Below are 19,823 nucleotides of genomic sequence, written 5' to 3'. Positions count from 1 at the left end.
TCCCCTCAACAAATCTCCTCTTCCAGAAGCGGCTATGCATCCGGCACAGAGTTATGTAGCCCGCAGAGTAACACTGGTCCGCATTTGCAATAATCTGCCTCCCGGTACACATGGTCTGGTGTTATCCTATCAATCGTTTTAACATAGATCACCCACCGCGCGTTTGCAGGCTAAAATAATTTATTTATTCATTTACAATTTTAAAAACACGAATGAAGCACTGGAAAAGACGATAACAGTCAACATTCGACTGAACAAGTATTTAGCGACACACACGAGAGATTTAATTGCCCTTTGGCATCTTCTGATGAAGACGACTCGAGGCTAAATTTGCTGTTCAGAGTTTCTTTAAAAAAACGCGGCAAATCAAGGCTCCCTTTCCCTCGACTGTTCGGAAACAATCGTGCTCGGAGATTGACTCACTTTCCATGAGCCAGAGACCCAGCTTTCTACCCAATGTTATCATTCTCTTAGCATTAAAATTGTGGCCAAGCTTAGTTGAGATCCACATTATCCAACCTCGCTGCCAATTGAATTTATCAATCAGCCAGCCCAAACATGATCAGCTTACCTCGGGACAATTCAAAAAACAGTTCAAATGAAGCTAGGCTTTGCCGTTCAGAACGTCTTAGATACACTTTCCTACAGTAGATAATGCGCACTCTGCTCGGTGAGCTGGAGACCATTTCCCTGATACCAGTTAAACACTGCAGGAGCAAGAAAGCAATTATTGGCATTTTAAATTGTGGTCAACCGCCATTGCTTCCATTAAAAAGTGCCCATTTTTTTTTAATCATTGGAACCAAGTGTTATTGCCTGGGACCCGCCAGGAAAAACAGCATGGAGGTTATTTTCTACCTCTTTACAGCGTGGCTTTTATGTACTTTGCTAACACCCTGTTCAGATTTTATGTAATTGTATTTGTTTGATTGAGCTGTATCATTTTGTTGTAAAACCTGTTACTTTCCCAGGCCAATATATATGAATTGGCAGCTGTGGACTTTAACCTTTCCATAACCCACTTAGCTCCAGGTTATTGAATCTCTAGTCAGACGGGACTGGGTTCTGGTGCAACAGAAAACGAACGTTTCAGAGACATCAAACGAATGACCAATTCAGCAAACATTTCCCAAAAACTGAACGCGACAGGAACCTCAATTGGCAGAGACAAATTATTACTGCTGGAGCTAATTCTAAATTGATCTACCTGAATTCTTGAATTTAAACCATCGTGTAGATTCAAAATCTAACTGAACCACATTTTAATTTTGACGCTTGGTGAGAGAGTGCCGGGATGCAAGAGGTTGTATTCTGCCTCCTACCGTCCATATCCAGTCTCTGGATGATCACCTCGAGTTCCACCTCATTGGGCATGTAACCCAGTGATCGCATCGCCATCCCCAGTTCCTGCTTCGAGATAAACCCGTTTCCATCGCGGTCAAAGACTTTGAAAGCCTCGCGGATCTCTGTTGGGAGGAACTCGGTTTAATGCAATTCATACTGAAGTTGATGTACAATCTGTAAGACATGGTAGTTCATTGAGAACATAGATAGAAGTTACATCAATGTCTGGAAAATACAGACAGGCGTGCAATTGGTCGCGTCGCTTTGGATTTAATTGTTTTCCGTGATCTTGGGTCGTTACTGATTGGGAACATCTTTACAAGATTCATTATCAAAGCTGCTGCTCTCTCGAACATTTATCTGTGTAGCTAATTCATGAGGATGATCAGAATTCTCAAAGACGCAGGCAAACATTGGTGTATATATTTAGCAGCAGGCTAGTAAAGAGGACGTTAAATTAGGACATTGCACCTCTTCAAACCCATGGCAAATTTCAATTACTGATTAAAGTTCACCAGAGAACGGAGAGAGAGGCATAGGAAATCCAGCAACGCGCTCACACGTTGCTACCAGATCGCTTCCTGCGCCTAGGCAACGTTTTATGATTTGCTTCTAATTTCTGGAGATTATTTGAGAGAATGATTGATGTGTGAGGATGGAGACACCAGACCTTTAGTGTAATCTGCCCTAAGGCGCATGTTGGAATAGATTGTCCCCAACAACAAAAGCAATTAAATCCACAAGGAAAATTGGTCTTAGTCTTCCTCCCACCAATGGCAAAGGAAAACTGGAACAGCAGACGCGTGCTGAATGTCAATGCTTTGAATTCCAACCAAACACCCAGCCCCCTCCCCATGATAATTCTTCCTTCATTTATTCCATATGTGTCTGTGCCAGTGTTTATCATAGGCTTCTGCCTCAGTTTATCTTCCCCTATCTAATGCACGCTCCCTAACACTCACCTGTCGAAAAAAAACGCTTCTATTTCTCGTACAATTAAACATGTCCACAGTCACAATCCTGTGTTATAACTACGGGAGAATACCGGATCCCTCCCAGCAACAGTTTCAGGTTGTGACAACGGCGTAAGCGCAGGTTGCGAGTGCAGCATAAAACAAACATGTTGCAGTCCTCGCAGGTAACGCGACTAAGATGTGAAATAAGAGATGTGAATAGCACTAACCTTCCAGTTCATCCTCAGGTATGTCTATAGGGTCTTGGTTGGTGAGGATATCAGGGATCGTATAGATACCCCTATACATTAAAGTCGCGGTCACTGGGTGCATAGGCATTTTTAATCTCTAGATCACAGAGAATCTTCACCCTGATCTTCATACGGCGAGTTTGAAAGAACCTTCCCTTTCTGTCACTTCCAGTAAATCAGCACTCGGGAGCCAAGCAAAAGACATGATGGTGTGGCGTTAATTTATTGCGAAGGAATCCGCTGCAAGACTCCATTCATTTCCTTGCGATTAAAGGAGCACCGAGCTCTCTGGTTTGTCCCCGCTCCTTCACAGTCTCTGACACGTGGCTTCCTCACTCAGGCAAATTCTATCTGACACTGACTGGGAACCAGGGAAGCGGGTGGAAATCAATCAGGTCACACACAGTCTGCGGATCTGCTCCAGCGCCGGGACTTGATCTGTAGTTAGAGTCCCCAATTGTGAAGTTTCATCTGCGAAAATAGCAGCTCGCCCCCTCCCCACTCCTCAAATCAACACTCCAGCGTTTCCAAAACATGAATGATTAATTTTGAAATCCAATTTATTTAACTTTCATATCCACAACAATCGGATCGTATGTAAACACCAATCCACCGTATGCAAACACATGGCAGCCTCTGCGATATATAAATACCTCGCAATGTATGTTTTAGTCACAAATCTTAATCTGGTTGAAGGGAGGCATGTAACGGAGCCCAGTCTCAGTAGAGGGGAGGTACACTCCACAGGGACCGTAGGGTCTTTCTGCTGAGGTTGAGGGAAGCTGTTATCAACAAATAATGGTGCAGACTGATCTCATGGGATCCAACCAGTTAAATCTGGAAGGGACGATAGACCCTCCCAGTTCAAATAGACACAGACGTATTGAATTCATTAGGAACAAGGCAGGCTAGGCGGGGAACCGAGGACGAAGTCAACAAAATGAAATCAATCCAAATCAATATTGTTCTTCTAAATTCATACATTAACTTTTATTTAACACACGGGTTCTGCAACGAGGATCCGCAAAGCTGGTTTTGCTGTAATCCTGAAACGCTGAGGTCCTGGGCAAGACCTCAGATCCCCGAACGATCTCCTCTAAGTCCCATCAACACTCGGTCGAATTGTATATTCTTGGAGCATTTTATGTTTTCAATGAGCGACCACGGTTCATCCGACTTAGGATCTCCTCTGGGCGAATAGTCTGAATTTCAATTGTTCGGTCGCCGTGGTGTTTGGAAGTAAAATGTACTAAACACAGCTTGAGAGTCGAGCCTAATTGGCTTTCCAAAATGGAAGTAGAATAAGCAAGCTGTCTCACACCTAGCTCCCCACTTACTCCCAAAATAGCCCAACGTTTTCAGAATAAGTTTCAAACTTTATGGGAACCCCCAGCGTAATCCGTGGCCAGATTGGAAACCGATTGCAACCAGGATCAATTCTACTTTGTCAAAAGCAATCATGTTAGTTTCAAGATAAAAGTTGTCTTGAAGTCTCCAGTACGTTAAATAATAATTAGGGACGCGATGATCCACTTGCTCTGAAATGAAAGTGATCATTCTGATAAAGCAGACGAGAAGGAAATCAACCGAAACTTCAGAAGAACGATGGCCAGGAATTGAAATTGATTCGAAAAATAGTTATGAGGACTGAGATATATAGTGTGTAATGAGGTGGAGCAGTCAAAAGGAACCATTTAGACAGTTGTCTCTAAAATATGACCCTGTTATTTAATAGGAAAAATGATGTTTGATTTACACGATTTAATTGGACTAAGATAGTTCCACCAGTAAGCCAGTGCTCATTACAACTGAATGTTGTAACGAGTCCTTTAGAGGGTGATCTATATGTGTGTACCGGTGATTTTTTTAAACATTGGTATGTTTTGGAAGGACTATGGTTATCAGTATGAATTATTGTTAAACAACGCAATTGATCCCTACAGAGTGGCGTAAAAATAGGCTTAACCCAGAGATGCGAGGCTGAAAAAAAACCAATGGAAACAATGCCGGACATTCCCACGATTATGAGAAGTGAATTAGTTATCAACTCAACTTCTATATTAAAAGAAAATTAAAATGTTCTTCGTAGTTGCGTTAATTTATTTCAATTACGTGATTTGTGACATTCTAAGTCACATTTTAGGTTGCATCGCACATTTATTCTAATTTATAGCTGGGCTGTATTACTCCTCAATCTTCAGATCATACCAACTGTAGGTAGAAATTGAATTAGGTGAGACATGTATTCTGAACGTAACTTTGAGGCATTTTCGGACAACTTTCAGTGCATCTTATGCTGCAAATTTATTATTATACACTTTTTTAATAGGAAATGTTGCTTCTTATCATTATGTGCTTGGATTATTTCTAAAGGATAACAATCAAAGCCATCACAAATGCCACAATGTTTGTGTGTTTAAGAATTAGGATGGCAAATCTTTAAAAGGAGTAGAGGAATAAAGAGATGTAGGGTCCTGATAGAAAAACCTTTAAAAATGGGAGTACAAATTGGTGAAATTGTTAAAATAACCATATGGAATCCAGGTTTAATAAAAGAAGTATCCAGCACAAAAGCAATGCTGAACCGATACATGTCATTGGAAAGGTCAAGTTAGAATATTGTGTGCATTATTGGATACCCTACTTTAGGAAGGATGTCAAGGCCATGGAATCATAGAATCAGAGAATGATACAGCACAGAAGGAGGCAATTCAGCCCACTGTGCCTGTGTTGGCTCTTTGAAAGAGCTGTCCAATTAGTCCCACTCTCCTGCTCTTTCCCCATAGCCCTGGAAATTTCTTCCCTTTGAGTATTTACATAATTCCCTTTTGAAAGTCACTATGCATCTGCTTCCACCACCCTTTCAGGCACTGCTTTCCAGATCACAACTCACTGCATTAAAAAAAACCACATTGCCTCTGGTTCTTTTGCCAATCACCTTAAATCTGTGTCCTCTGGTTACTAACCCTTCTGTCACTGGAAACCGTTTCTCCTTATATACTCTATAAAAATCATTTATGATTGACAAAACCTCTATCAAATTTCCTCTTATCCTGCTCTGCTCTAAGGAGAACCCCAACTTATCCAGTCTCTCCATATAACATTCGAGAAAATCTCTTCTACACCTTCTTTAAGGCCTTGACATTCTCCTAAAATGTGTGGTCCAGAATTGAAACAACAGATGAGGCCTAATCAGTATTTCATAACAGTTTAGCATAACTTTCTTGCTTTTGTACTCTATGCCTCAATTAATAAAGTCAAGGTTTCCATATTCTTTTTTTAAAATGGCCTTCTCAACTTCTTCTGCCACCCTCAAGATTTTTGTACATACAACCTGGGTTTCTGTTCCTGCACCCCTTTGAAATTGTACTATTTAGTTTATATTGCCTCTCCTCATTCTTCCTACCAAAATGTATCACATCACAATTCTGTCCATTAAATTTCATCTGCGATGTGTCTGCTCATTTCACCAGTCTGTCTTTGTCCTCCTGAAGTCTGTTACTATCCACCTCATTGTTTACTACATTTCCGAGTTTCATGTCATCTGCAAACTTTGAAATTATGCACTTTATACCCAAGTCCAGGACATTAGTATATATCAAAAAGAGCAGAAATCCTAACACCAATCCCTGGAGAAGACCACTATATACTTCCCTCCAGTCTAAAAAACAACCGTTCACCACAGACTCTCTGCTTTCTGTCCCTTCGCCAATTCCATACCCATGCTGCCACTGTCCCTTCAAGCCAATGGGCTTTACTTTTGCTTAAAAGTCTATCTTGTGGTACTTTGTCAAACGTCTTTTGAAAGTTCATACACACAACATCAACTGCACTACCATCATCAACCCTCTCTGTTACTTTATCAAATAACTCAGGCTAGTTAGTGAAACAAATCCATGCTAACTTTCATTTATTGGCCCATAAATTTCCAAGCACGAATTAATTTTGTCCCTGATTATTATCTCCAAAATGTTCCCCACCACCGACATTAGGCTGACTGGCCTATAATTGCAGTGTTAATCCCTCTCTCCTTTTTTGAACAGGGTTGTAACATTTGCAATCCACCAGTCCTTTGGCATCACCCCCATGTCTAAGGAGAATTGGAAGATTGTGGCCAGAGCCTCAGCAATTTCCACCATTACTTTCCTCAGTGACTTAGGATGTGTCCCATTTGGACCGGGTGACTTTTCTACTTTGAATACAGCCAACCATTTAGGTACCTCCCCTTTATCTACTTTTACCCTGTCCAATTTCTCTACTATCTCTTCCTTTACTGCTACATTGGCAGCATCTTCTCTGGTGAAGACAGATGCATTTAGTACCTCAGCCAAGACATCGGCTTCCCGTTTACTATTTATGTTTATAAAGAATTTTGGGTTCCCTTTTATATTAGAACATACCAAATAGAAGCAGGAGTAGGCCACTTGGACAACTGAATTCCACAGCTCTCTGGGGTACAGAATTCCAAAGATTCACAACCCTTGGAGTGAAGAAATGCCTCCTCATCTCTGTCCTGAATTGTTGACCTCTTATTCTGAGACTGTGACACCTAGTACTGGACTCCCCAGCCAGGGGAAATATCCTCCTAGCAGACACGCCGGCAAGCCCTGTAAGAATGTTATATGCTTCAATTAGATCACCTCTTATTCTTCTAAACTCTAGGTAATATAGGCCTAGTTTACTCAATCTAACCTCAGGACAATCCTCCCATCACAGATATCAGTCTAGTGAACCTTCGTTCCATCCCCTCAAAGGCAAGCATATCCTTAGTTAAATAAGGAGACCAAAACTGTACACAGTACTCCAGGTGTGGCATCATCAAGGCCCTATATAATTGTAGTAAGACATCTTTACTCTTATACTCCAATACTTTTGTGATAAAGGCTAACATACCATTTGCTTTCTTATTTGCTTGCTGTTACCTGCATGTTAACTTTCCATGATTCGCATACAAGGACACTCAGGTCCTTCTAAATACCAACATTTCCAGTCTCTCACCATTTAAAATATATTCTGTTTTTCTATTTTTTCTGTCAGAGTGGATAACTTCACACTTCTCCACATTATATTTCATCTGCCATGTACTCACTAACTTAATCTGTCTATATCCATTTGCAGCCTTTTTGTATCCTCCTCACAGCTTACTTTCCCACCTAACTTTGTATCATCAACAAACTTGGATATATTACACATAGTCCCCTCATCTAAGGCGTTGATATGAACTGTAAATAGCTGAACCCCAGTAGTTACAGCCTGACAACCCGAAAATGAGCTATTAATTTCTTCTCTCTATTTTCTGTCCTTTAACTAATCCTCAATCCATGCTAATATATTACTCCCAATCCCATGAGCCTTAATTTTATGTAATAATATCTTGTGTTGCACCTTATCGAATACTTTTTGAAAACCCAAATACACTACATCCACTGGTTCCCCCTTATCTACCCTGATTAGCTGCTAATCTATTCTCATCATCTCATTTTGTCCCTCATATTCCCTTTTTAGATCTCCTCTGTACTTTCTGTATTCAGCTCGGTTCTCTATTGTATTACCAACCTTACATGTGCCATAAGCTGCCTTTTTCTGTTTCATTTTAATCTTTATATCTTTAATCATTCAGGGAACTCTAGTTTTGGATACACTTCCTTTCAACCTTAGGAGAATGTGTCTACTCTGTACCTGAACTATCTCCTCTTTGAAGGCGTCCCATTGTTCAATTACTGTTGCGCCCACCAATTTTTGGTTCCAATCCACCTGGTTCAGATCCCTTTTTAACTCACTGTAATTAGCTTTCCTCCATTTAAGTAATTTTTTGCTTGATTGTTTCTTGTCCTTTTCCATTACTATTCTAAACTTGTTCCCCAAATGCTCCCTGACTGAAACATGCTCCACTTCTCCCACTTCATTCCCAGAACTAGATCCAGCACTGCTTCTTTCCTCATTGGCTGGAAACACAATGAGTTCTCGTACGCATTTCAAAAATTTATCCCCCTCTTTGCCCTCTACATTATTACTATCCCAGTCTATATTCGGATAATTGAAGTCCCCCATTATCACTACTCTATAGTTCTTGCACCTTTCTGTAATTTGTCTGCAAATTTGCTCCTCAATATCCTTCCTATTATTTGGTGGCCTATAGTATACGCAAAGTAGCGTAATAGCTCCTCTATTATTCTTTAATTTTAACCAATAGATTATCTCAATTATATCACCCCTTTCCAGTGCTTTATAGTATTTTTGATCGATACTGCCATCCCCTTCTTTTTTTCCTTCCCTATCTTTGCTGAATATCCTGTAGCTTGGAATATTAAGTTCCCAATCCTCCCCTTGTTTGAGCCAGGTCTGTGTTGTTGCCACTATATCATAGTCCAATCTAGCGACTTGTGTCAGCAGCTCACCTGTAAAGTCCTGACCCTGCAGTACAGACTTACACGAGGCACATGCTGAACTCAAGGTCACTCTGGACCTGCACCTTTATTTCACAGCTCTCGAGTGCCACACTTGCCTGAGAGCTGCCTTTATATACCTGTGTGGAACAGATATGCAGTGTCTCCTGCAAGTGCACCCCTGGTGGTAAAGTATGCTTGTGATTACAGTCATATCCAGTTACAGTCATGTATAGCATGGTAAGATACAGTTATATACAGTAGTGTGAGATACATGACATAACCCTCCCCCAAGGACTTATTGTCTTTATAGATTCACTCTCTCAGGTGGTCTACACTCTCGCGTGGAGCGTCTTAGTTGTGGTTCAGTTGTTTGCCTTGGTGCCTGTTTTTCTTTAGGTGTGATTGCTGGTATCTCATCTGGGCTGTCTGTTGAGACTGCCCTTTCCTCAGGTTGTTCCCTCTGTCTGTCCACCAGGTGTGGTGTGAGTTCCACATTGTAGTCTGCCTCTGGTTCTGCAGTGTTGTTGGTGAATCTACTTTTTACTTGGTCTACATGCCTCCGGCAGGTTTGGCCATTGTCCATTTGTACAACCAGTAGCCTGTTTCCTTCCGTGCCTGATACTGTCCCTGCAAGCCATTTGGGACCCCTGCCATAGTTTAGCACAAACACTTTGTCCCCTATCTCATTCCACCTCCCCCTCGAATTTCGGTCATGGTTAGCTTCCGGCACTTTGCCTCAACAATTTCATGCATGTCTGGGAGGATTAACGAGAGCCTAGTCTTTAAGGTCCGTTTCATCAATAGTTGCGCGGGGGGAACCCCAGTCAACGAATGTGGACGAGATCTGTATGTCAGCAGCAGTCGCGACAGGCGGCTCTGCAGCGTGGGATCTTGGATTTTTAGCATGCCTTGTTTAACGATTTGCACTGCTCGCTCCGCCTGGCCATTGGAGGCCGGCTTGAACGGTGCCGTCTTAACGTGATTTATGCCGTGGTCAACTATAAAGTCTTGAAATTCTGCGCTGGTGAAGCATGGACCATTATCACAGACCTATATATCAGGAATTCCCTGCTTTGCAAACATGATTCTAAGGCTCTTCACAGTGGTGGAGGTGGTGCTCGAGTTTAAAATGGTGCACTCGATCCACTTTTAAAATGCATCGGCGACTACGAGGAACATTTTGCCCATGATTGGGCCCACATAGTCTACATGCACCCGCGATTTGGTGGGCCAGGGCCAGGGGCTTAGGTGGGGCCTCTCTGGGGGCATTACTGAGTTGGGCACAAATGGTGCACCGCCAGATGCAGAGCTCCAAGTCCGCGTCAATGCCAGGCTACCAGACGTGGGACCTGGCTAGGGCCTTCATAAGAACGATCCCTGGGTGCTCGCGGTGGAGCTCCTGGACAAACGCTTCTCTGCCTCGCAAGGACATAACTATTCGGCTGCCCCACATCAGGCAGTCTGCCTGTAGTGATAGTTCATGCATGCGCCTATGGAAAGGTTTGATCTCCTCGGGGCAGGCATCGTGAGCCTCTGCCCAGTCACCAATTAAAACACATCTTTTGACTAAGGATAATGTGAGGTCGCTGGTTGTCCAGGCTCTGATTTGGCGAGCCATCATGGGCGAACCTGTGGATTCAAAGGCATTGATTGCCATGACCATCTCACAGTCCTGTTCGTCGGACCCTTCCGTGGTCGCCAGGGGTAGCCTGCTAAGCGCGTCGGCACAGTTGTCTGTGCTTGGTCTGTGCCTTGTGTAGTCGTAAGACGCCAGCATGGGTGCCCACCGTTGAATGTTGCTGTTTATTGCCTTGCACTCGGATAGCAGGGACGTGAAGGGTTTGTGGTCGGTTTCTAACGCGAACTTTGCCCCGAAAAGGTATTGGTGCATCGCGAGCTCCTCCTTCTCAACCATACTGTACCCGCACTCCGCCCGCGAAAGTGACCTGGAGGCATAAGCAATGGATTGTAATTTACCCGCCTCATTGACATGCTGTAATTTGCACCCGACCCCGTACGCTGACGCATCACATGTAAGAACTAGCTTTTTACCTGGGTCAAAAAAGGCTAAAACACTGTTGGAACATAGAAGGTTGCGTACCTTATTGAAGGCGCGTTCTTGGGCGTCCCCCCAAAACCAATCGCACCCCTTTCTGAGTAGCACGTGGAGAGGCTCCAGCAGCGTGCTCAAGTTCTGCATAAAGTTCCCAAAGTAATTGTGTAGCCTGAGAAAGGCGTGCAGTTCCGAGACATTCTGGGGCCTGGGTGCCAGACGAATTGCTTCGGTTTTGGATTCTGTTGGGCAGATTCCATCAGCGGCAATCCTTCAGCCCAAAAATTCAACCTCGGGCACGAGAAACAGACACTTGGATTTCTTAACTCTTAGGCCTACCCAATCTAATCGACTTAGTACTTCCTCCAAATTGCGGAGATGGGAGTTGGTGTCCCTGCCCGTGATGAGTATGTCATCTTGAAACACAACCGTCCCCGGGATGGACTTGAGCAGACTCTCCATGTTGCGCTGGAATGTAACAGCTGCCGACCTGATGCCGAATGGGCATCGATTGTACATAAAAAGGTCTCGATGTGTGTTGATGGTGGTGAGTAGCTTAGATTCTTCCATCAGTTCTTGCGTCATATACACAGATGTGAGATCTAGTTTCGAGAAAAGTTTTCCTCCAGCCAATGTGGCAAATAGGTCCTCCGCTCTGGGCAGCGGGTATTGGTCCTGTAGGGAGACTCTGTTTAAGGTAGACTTGTAATCCCCACAGATTTGTATGGGTCCATCAGGCTTCATGACAGGGACGATGGGATTTGCCCAGTCGCTAAATTCCACGTGTGAGATAATGCCTTCCTGCAGAAGCTGGTCCAGTTCGTGTTCAATCTTTTCCCTCATCACATAAGGCACAGCTCTAGCCTTGTGATGGACCGGTCTGGCATCCTATGTGATGTAGATTTTAACTTTAACCCCTTTGAAGGTGCCCACAACTGGCTGAAAGAGATGTTCAAAACGACTTAGAACTGTTGAGCAGGAGGTCCGTTCCTCTGACGACATGGCGTGAACATCATCCCATTTCCAATTTAGTTTTGCCAGCCAGCTTCTCCCCAACAGTGCTGGGAGATCTCCGGGTACAATCCACAGGGGAAGTCGGTTCACCATCCCTTTGTGTGTGACTGAGAGCATAGCGCTGCCAAGGACTGGGACGATTTATTTGGTATAGATCCTTAGTTTGGTGTCGATCCTTGTGAGTTTTGGTCTGTTGCTTTTGTGCGGCCACAGCTGTTCAAATTGTTGGACGCTCATGAGAGATTGACTAGCTCCCGTGTCCAGTTCCATGTTGACGGGTATCTCATTGAGTAGGACCCTCATCATTATTGGAGGCATCTTGTTGTAAGAACAGTGGACATTGATCGTGTTGACCCGCTGTACCCCGGTGTCCCGTACACTGTCCCCACCATCTTCTGGTCCACTTTCCGATCCTTCCGATTCGTATACCAGCCGAGCTGCTGTTTTTCTGTACATGCGAGCCAGATGCTCTGTATAGTTGCAGTTTCTGCAAACAGCATGCTGAAATCGACACCCCCTTGTTGAGTGCCTTCCCCCACATCTCCAGCACAGACCGCTTCCATTGTTTCCGAAGGATGAGCTGCGTCTGGCTGATCTCTCTTGAGCTTCTCTCAGTCTGTAGTTGATTGCTCGCATTGTGGGTTGATGAGGTGTGAACGGCCGTTCCTGTGGCCCTTGATGGCTTCTGGCGCCACTGCCTGCTGTTGAGGGCCTGCTCTCCTGCCTTTGTCTGTGTGTGGGGGTAACGGCTTGTTTCACGCTGTGAACCCCTTGTTCCGATGTTTTGTTCGTTGTCGTACCCGCAGTATAGATCAACCTCGTTTCTTCTTCTCCTACCAAGAATGTCTGTGCAACTAGTGCTGCTGCCTCTAGGGTCAAGTTCTTGGTCTCGATAAGTTTTCGGAATATGCCTGCGTGGCCTATTCCTTCAATAAAAAAGTCTCTCAGTACTTCTCTCCTTAGTTCATCGGAGAACTCACATAAACTAGCCAGTCTCCGAAGTTCCGTCACAAAGTCGGGTATGCTCTGGCCCACACAGCGTCTGTAGTTGTAGAACCTGTGTCTGGCCATGTGCAGGCTGCTCGCTGGCTTCAGGTGGTCTCTCACCAGTGTGCTCAACTCCTCAAATGACTTGCTTGCTGGTTTCTCGGGTGCCAGTAGGTCCTTCATTAAGGCGTATGTTTTTGAGCCACAGCTGGTCAAGAGATGGGCTCTTCTCTTGTCTGCCTTATCATCGCACAACCAGTCTTTGGTTACAAAGTTTTGCTGGAGCCTTTCTATAAAGTCCTCCCAATTGCCTCCAGCATGGTATTTCTCATCTGAGCCGTTGGTAGCCATTCTGTGGATTCTGTAATCCCATCCTCGTCGCCACTGTAAAGTCCTGACCCTGCAGTACAGACTTACATGAGGCACATGCTGAAGCCAAGGTCACTCTGGACCTGCACCTTTATTTCACAGCTCTCGAGTGCCACACTTGCCTGAGACCTGCCTTTATATACCTGTGTGGAACAGGTATGCAGTGTCTCCTGCAAGTGCACCTCTGGTGGTAAAGTATGCTTGTGGTTACAGGTCATATCCAGTTACAGTCATGTATAGCATGGTAAGATACAATTATATACAGTAGTGTGAGATACATGACATCAGCAGATCACCAACCTTATTTATTATGCTACATGCATTTACGCACAAGCACTCCAAACCCATCTTAGACTACCTTGTGTTTGTATCCTTCCCGATCCCTCCTATTTCAGAACTATTCTTTATTCGAGAGCTGTTCGAATCTCCCTGTCCTCTGCACACCTGTGTTCTCCTCTCAAATCATAGAATCATAGAATACTTACAGCACAGAAGGAGGCCATTCAGCCCGTCGAGCCTATGCCGGCTCTCTGCAAGAGCACTTCAGCTAGTCCGACTCCCCCACCCTTTCCCCGTAGCCCTGATTTTTTTTCCCTTCAGGTACTTATCCAATTCCCTTTTGAAAGCCACAAATCTGCCTCCACCATCCTTTCAGGCAGTGCATTCCAGATCCTAACCTGCGTAAAACAGTTTTTCCTCATGTCACCTTTGGTTCTTTTGCCAATCACCTTAAATCTGTGTCCTCTGGTTCTCGACCCCTCCACCAATGGGAACAGTTTCTCTCTATCTACTCTGTCTAGAGCCCTTATGATTTTGAACACCCGTATCAAATCTCCTCTCAACCTTTTCTGTTCTAAGGAGAGCTTCTCCAGTCTATCCACATAACTGAAGTCCCTCATCCCTGGAATAATTCTCATAAATCTTTTCTGCACCCTCTCTAAGGGCTTCACATCCTTCCTAAAGTGCGGTGCCCAGAATTGGACACAATACTCCAGTTGAGGCCGAACCAATGTTTTATAAAGGTTCATCATAACTTCCTTACTTTTGTACTCTATGCCTCTATTTATGAAGCTCATGGTCCCGTAAGCTTTTTCAACTGCTTTCTCAATCTGCCCTGCCAACTTCAATGATTTGTGCACATATACCCCCAGGTGTCTCTGTTCATGCACCCACTTTAGGATTGTACCCTTGAGTTTATATGTTTCATCCTGGTGCCCAACCCCTTGTCAAATTAGTTAATCTTCTCCAACAGCATTTGTTAACCTCCCCACGAGGACATTGGTAGAGGAGCAATCCATCCATCTTCTGCCCCAAAACAGCAGCCAATTCCCCGGGACTCTGCAGCCTTCCTTCCTTACCATTCCTCCAGCCATGAGTTAACCTGTTTTATCTTACTATTCCTATACATTGTGTGGCATTGGGACTAATCTAGAGATTGCTACATTTGTGGACCTGCTTCTTAACTTCCTCTAGCTCCTGAAACTCTGACTGCATGACCTCAACCCTTTTCCTTCCTAGGTCATTGGTTCCCACATAGACCACAGCTTTTGGCTGTTCCCCTCCCCCACCTCCCACAAAATGGTCTGCATTCTCTCAGTGATGTCCATTACACCAGGAGGCAACACACCATGCATAACTCTTGACGGTTGCAGAAACTAAAATAACCAATTCAATATTACAATTTGCTATGGTGCAATTTGAACTCAGGATCTTTTGGTTGCTAGTCCAGTACCATAACCACTAAGCTACTTTACAGAAGAGATTCACTAGAATAATAACAGGGGATGAGAAGCTTTTGTTATGAGGATGGACTAGGGAAAATGGAACATTCTTCATTACAGCAGAGGTTACGAGGAGATCTGTCAGAGGTGTTCAAAATTCTGAAGGTTTTTGATTAGGTAAATTGGAATAGTTATTTCCACTGGTTGGTGAGTCAATAACTAGAGGCTAGGAATTTAAGAATAGCATCAAAAGGACAATGGCAGGGGATTGGAGAGTTCCTTTTAAGCTGAGGATTGTTAGGACAAGGAATTCCTTACCAGAAACAGTGATGGTAGCAGAATCTGTAATAGCTTTTAAAAGGGAATATTTGGAAAAGAAAAAGAAAGTCCAAATGTATGAGGGAAAGCCAGTAGAATGGGACTAAGTGGATAGCTCTTTCAAATAATCTCCTGCTGGTGCAATGTCACAATCTCAGTATTTTCCTGGTGATTTCAGAGACTGGGAATAAATCAAGAGTGCATGAATTGCATGCTGATAGCTACATGGTGGGAAAAAAGTGATAGGAAATTATTACTTAACATCAAAAGCTTTTATCTCCCGCTGGTCATATTCTATTTAACATAAAATATTTGCCATTTATGGTATTTATGAGACGAGTTGGCTGAGAACTAAAACACACAATAATGCCTGAAAAAAGAATGATTTGTTGCTGAGACAACAACTGTTGTCCTAAAAGTAGTAAAGCCAGTAACTGAATGACAAAAATAAATTCAGATCATGATGTGTAAATGTGTAAACTTTAACATATCAGCAGACATTTTAAAAGAGCTGATCTTTTCCTGTAAACCCAAGCTACAAGGTAAATCACAACCCCATTTGGTGATTAGTGCAGGTTGCCTTTGGATGATGTGTCAAGAGTGAGTAATCATAAAGATATATGGGCTATGCCTTCCAATATACTTGCAGCCAAGTTCTTGAACAGTCAAAAGTCATTTAAAGAAGTATGCATTATTATTTGATTTCCACCTTTTCAATAACATATAACCCGTACTGTTTTGTAAATAGCATTAAACCCTTTGCTGTATGTCTGCACCTTTTTACGTTTCCATATGTCAAGGTTCCTTTGATAGTTACAGTCACATCTCTTTTGTATTCTGCACTATGTTTCTAAATAGAAATTCTAGCCTTGCAGCCATACCTATGTACATTCACTCACTTCCATTAGAGAAGCTTTCTTCATCTGATTTATTTTGAAATAATGGACCTTAGTTCACATTGTGTCCTGCAGTTTGAAGAATAAGACTAGAAGAAGGCAAGTAGGAATCTTTATTCTATCTTTACAGTTTTTATTCTGATGAAAGGATGAGTAAAGAAATCCAACCAGAAGTTTGAGGCCAGTTCACCTTATGTTCTTTCCAAGTATTACACTGAATAGAGCAATTTTATTTATCTGTTTATGATAATAAGTCAGTAACTTATAAGTGAACATAAAGCAAACTGAAGCAGAGAGTCTTCAGATTTTTTGTTGGCCCTGAATTTGTGGCCCCTACGGGCGCATACGAGGATGTGCACGCACCTGTATGGGACCCACGAGTTCCGGGTTCAGGTGTGCGAAGCGCATGTGCCTAAACCCGGAACTTGCGATCCTCTTGACAGATTGCACACATCTGGAAGTAAAGGGTTTTCACGGGTGGCGGGTTGGGCTATTTGCCCAACTTCTGCCAAGCGAATGCCCTTGAAATTTTTATGACTGATAAAAGCAGGAATAAAGCCTTGCAGCAATACCCATGTACATTTTCTAACTTCCTTTAGAGAAGCTTTCTTCACCTGATTTAATTTGTAATAATGGACCTTATGATCTAGTTCACATTAAGCCTGCTTTTATCAGTGTAAGACTTTTAAAAGACAGAAAAATAAATTTTTCCAATAATATAAACATTTAAAATCCGGTTAAATAAGGTAAGTTTATTTTTAGACCCTTTAAAATATGTAAATTTATTTTTCAATCAATTACATTTTTATTTTAAATAATTAATTAAATTCCATTTTGACTAATTTTAAATGTGATTAAAAAATATATATTTTAAGTGTTTGTGTGTTTTTGGGGGTGTTCCCATTCATACTTAGGGTGATTCTGAATCATCATATGTATGAATGGGAATACCCCAACTTGGATTGGTTGGGCCGGCCCACGTGATCGCAGGGATGTGTACGAAGTGCCTAAGTCCCCGGGATACGTAGGTCTCTAAACAAGCCTTCACAAGGAGTCTCAGGACCGCAAGTCTCCAGACCACCAGGTAGATTCATAAAAATTGTTCAGGTCGGAGGCATCTGCCCGTGGGAAGCCTCCGACCACAATTTCTGGGCCTGGTGTTAGGTGACATACAGCCAAGGCAACTGAGGTCAGATTGACCATGGGGATTGTTGAGATTGCAAAGTAAATTGTCAGGGTTTACGTTGGATTACCACTGGATAAGTCCAGGGACCCGTGTGCTCCTGTAAGTGATGGATAAATCTATATTTGGATTCTAAGAACAAGCAGAATTTCAGATGATACTGATATTTCTAAAGGCGAATTAAGTTTTTGCCCTCTGAAAATATGGGAATATATAAGGATCAGTGCTGGGACCACTGTTGTTCACAATTTATATTAACCATTCAGACTTTGGATTCAAAAACACAATTTCTAAATTTGCGGATGACATCAAATTGACATTTGGGAGATAAACAATACTGAAGGGGACTGCAACAAATTAAATTAAGACATTAATAAACTACAAACATATGAACATACGTGTCATGTATCCTGAGGAAAAGTGTTTGAAGACCAGGCCTTCAAAAACTCGCCAAGCTCATGGTCTACAGGGCTGTAGTAATATCCGCCCTCCTGTATGGCTCAGAGACATAGGCCATGTACAGTAGACACCTCAAGTCGCTGGAGAAATACCACCAACTGTGATGTATGTAGCACACAAATGACTGACTCCACACGGTCTGGTGTTGATCTAACTGCTGTGACCTTGGTCCTTTATTGAACAGCTCCAGAGTGACTCTCAGGTGCGGTGGTCAGCCTTTTATACTGCCTCTTGCAGGTACTTTCAAGTCTCCCACCACAGCGCCCTCTGTGGTGTACCATTGTGCTTATTATACATTTAAGGTACCAGGACGATATACACATCAATACATAACATCTCACTTCCCCCCCAATCCCGAAGCCGTTGCCGGGGATCTCGGCCTTGTTTGTCCAACAGAAGGCATGTATGCATAGACAGTGCGTTTGTATGGTACATGTTATCTGGTACAGATGTTGCGTCAACGGGTTGCGGGTACACTGAGCAGTTACTTTAAATAGTTATTAAATCCCAGCTCCTCTGGGTGAGGTGCAGTGACATGGTAACGGATCCCTGATTTCCTTATTAGCATTTATCATTAATTGTACTTCATATCCATTATTTTACACAAACAGTGACCATTCAGCATTAAAATATTAATTCTTATTATAAATCCGTCATCTCACATTAACATAGCTCATTTTAGACTCGCTCTTGCCTTACAAAAGTCACTTTGTGGGGACCACCACGTGGGAAGGCCCTTTTAAGACTCCCGGGCCCATTTCCTTTTTAAGGCGCCATCTTGGATTTCACGAGGCTTCTCCTTGGGCGCCGCCATCTTTGATGCTCTGCTGCTCTGGACACGAGGCCGCCGCCAGCTTGCTCTCCGCCGCTCCGGATGCCCTCTGCCGCCGCAGCCTCCACTCCCCTCCGCTGCCACCTGACTTGCCGCCTCTCCTGCGGCCATCGTCGTCGCTTCTCCGGCGGCCACCGTAGCCACCTCCCCTGTGGCCGTCGTGGCCTCTCCAGCCGCCGCACTTGCCACCACCCCTGCAGCCTCCGTAGCGGCCTCCTCTGCGGCCGTCATGGCCGCCGACCTCCAGTTGCTACCGCCGCCTGACTCTCCCTCTGTGTGGGCCCCTCCGATACGCCGGCCATCCCGGATCTCTCGCGCCCCGCCCCCCCCCCACTAGGCCCGCCTCTGCAGGGCTGCTTGCCTGTGGGGGCTAAGGCTGCAGGATCTCTGTGGCTTGAGGTCCGGGGCTGGGGCTTGCTCTGCTTGCCTGTGGGAACGGCAGCACCCCGGGGAGCAGCAGCCTGTGGAGTGGTGAAGTCTTCCCAGCTCCCACAGACCGTCCCCATCCACCTCCGGCCGAGGAGCGTCGGCCCATCGCCTGTAACGACCCACAAAGGTAAACCGTGCATCTCGTCCCCGTGGGATACCTGCACCATCGCTCTGCCAAGAACAGGTATCAGTTCCCTGGTGTAGGTACGCAGCTTCACCGTGACTGGGACCAGCTTGGGTTGTGCAGCTGGGTTAATCCACAGTTTATCAAAAGTTCTCTGACTCATCAACGACGGACCCAATCCCATATCCACTACCATGCTCACAGGGACTCCGTTGATTTTTACTTCCATTCTCACTGGGGGCGAATTGTTGGTGCACGTATACAGTCCCAACACCTCATCTTCTGCCTGCCTGCTCCTCGCTGAACAGTGGATCATCCCCCATCTCCTCAGCCACATGGTGAGTCCAATTTCTTTTACACATACACTGAAGGTGGCCTTTCAGGTGGCATGTATTGCACGTATACTCCGCAAACCTGCACCGGTGAGCCCCATGGCTTCCTCCGCAGAGCCAGCATGGTGCTGCTTGATTGGCCCGCCTCAGCGGACTCTGAGTTCCAGGA

The 19,823-nt window shown here is 44.1% G+C and overlaps 1 protein-coding gene across 1 annotated transcript in view; it reads right to left on the bottom strand.

Annotated features, from left to right (window-relative positions):
- The window catches only part of LOC139268279 (calcium-binding protein 7), a 60,447-nt gene extending 57,811 nt beyond the window's left edge, over window positions 1–2,636 (bottom strand). The window contains exons 1-2 of the mRNA XM_070886331.1: window positions 2,528–2,636; window positions 1,323–1,466 (exon numbers count right to left, since the gene is read on the bottom strand). Coding sequence (XP_070742432.1) covers window positions 1,323–1,466; window positions 2,528–2,636 — 253 coding nt within the window. The remainder of the gene's footprint in view (window positions 1–1,322; window positions 1,467–2,527) is intronic.
- Window positions 2,637–19,823: the final 17,187 nt, after the last annotated feature.

The sequence above is a fragment of the Pristiophorus japonicus genome, chromosome 8, assembly GCF_044704955.1.
Source record: "Pristiophorus japonicus isolate sPriJap1 chromosome 8, sPriJap1.hap1, whole genome shotgun sequence".
Classification (NCBI taxonomy): Eukaryota; Metazoa; Chordata; class Chondrichthyes; family Pristiophoridae; genus Pristiophorus; species Pristiophorus japonicus.
This window is presented reverse-complemented; position numbering and strand designations above follow the sequence as displayed.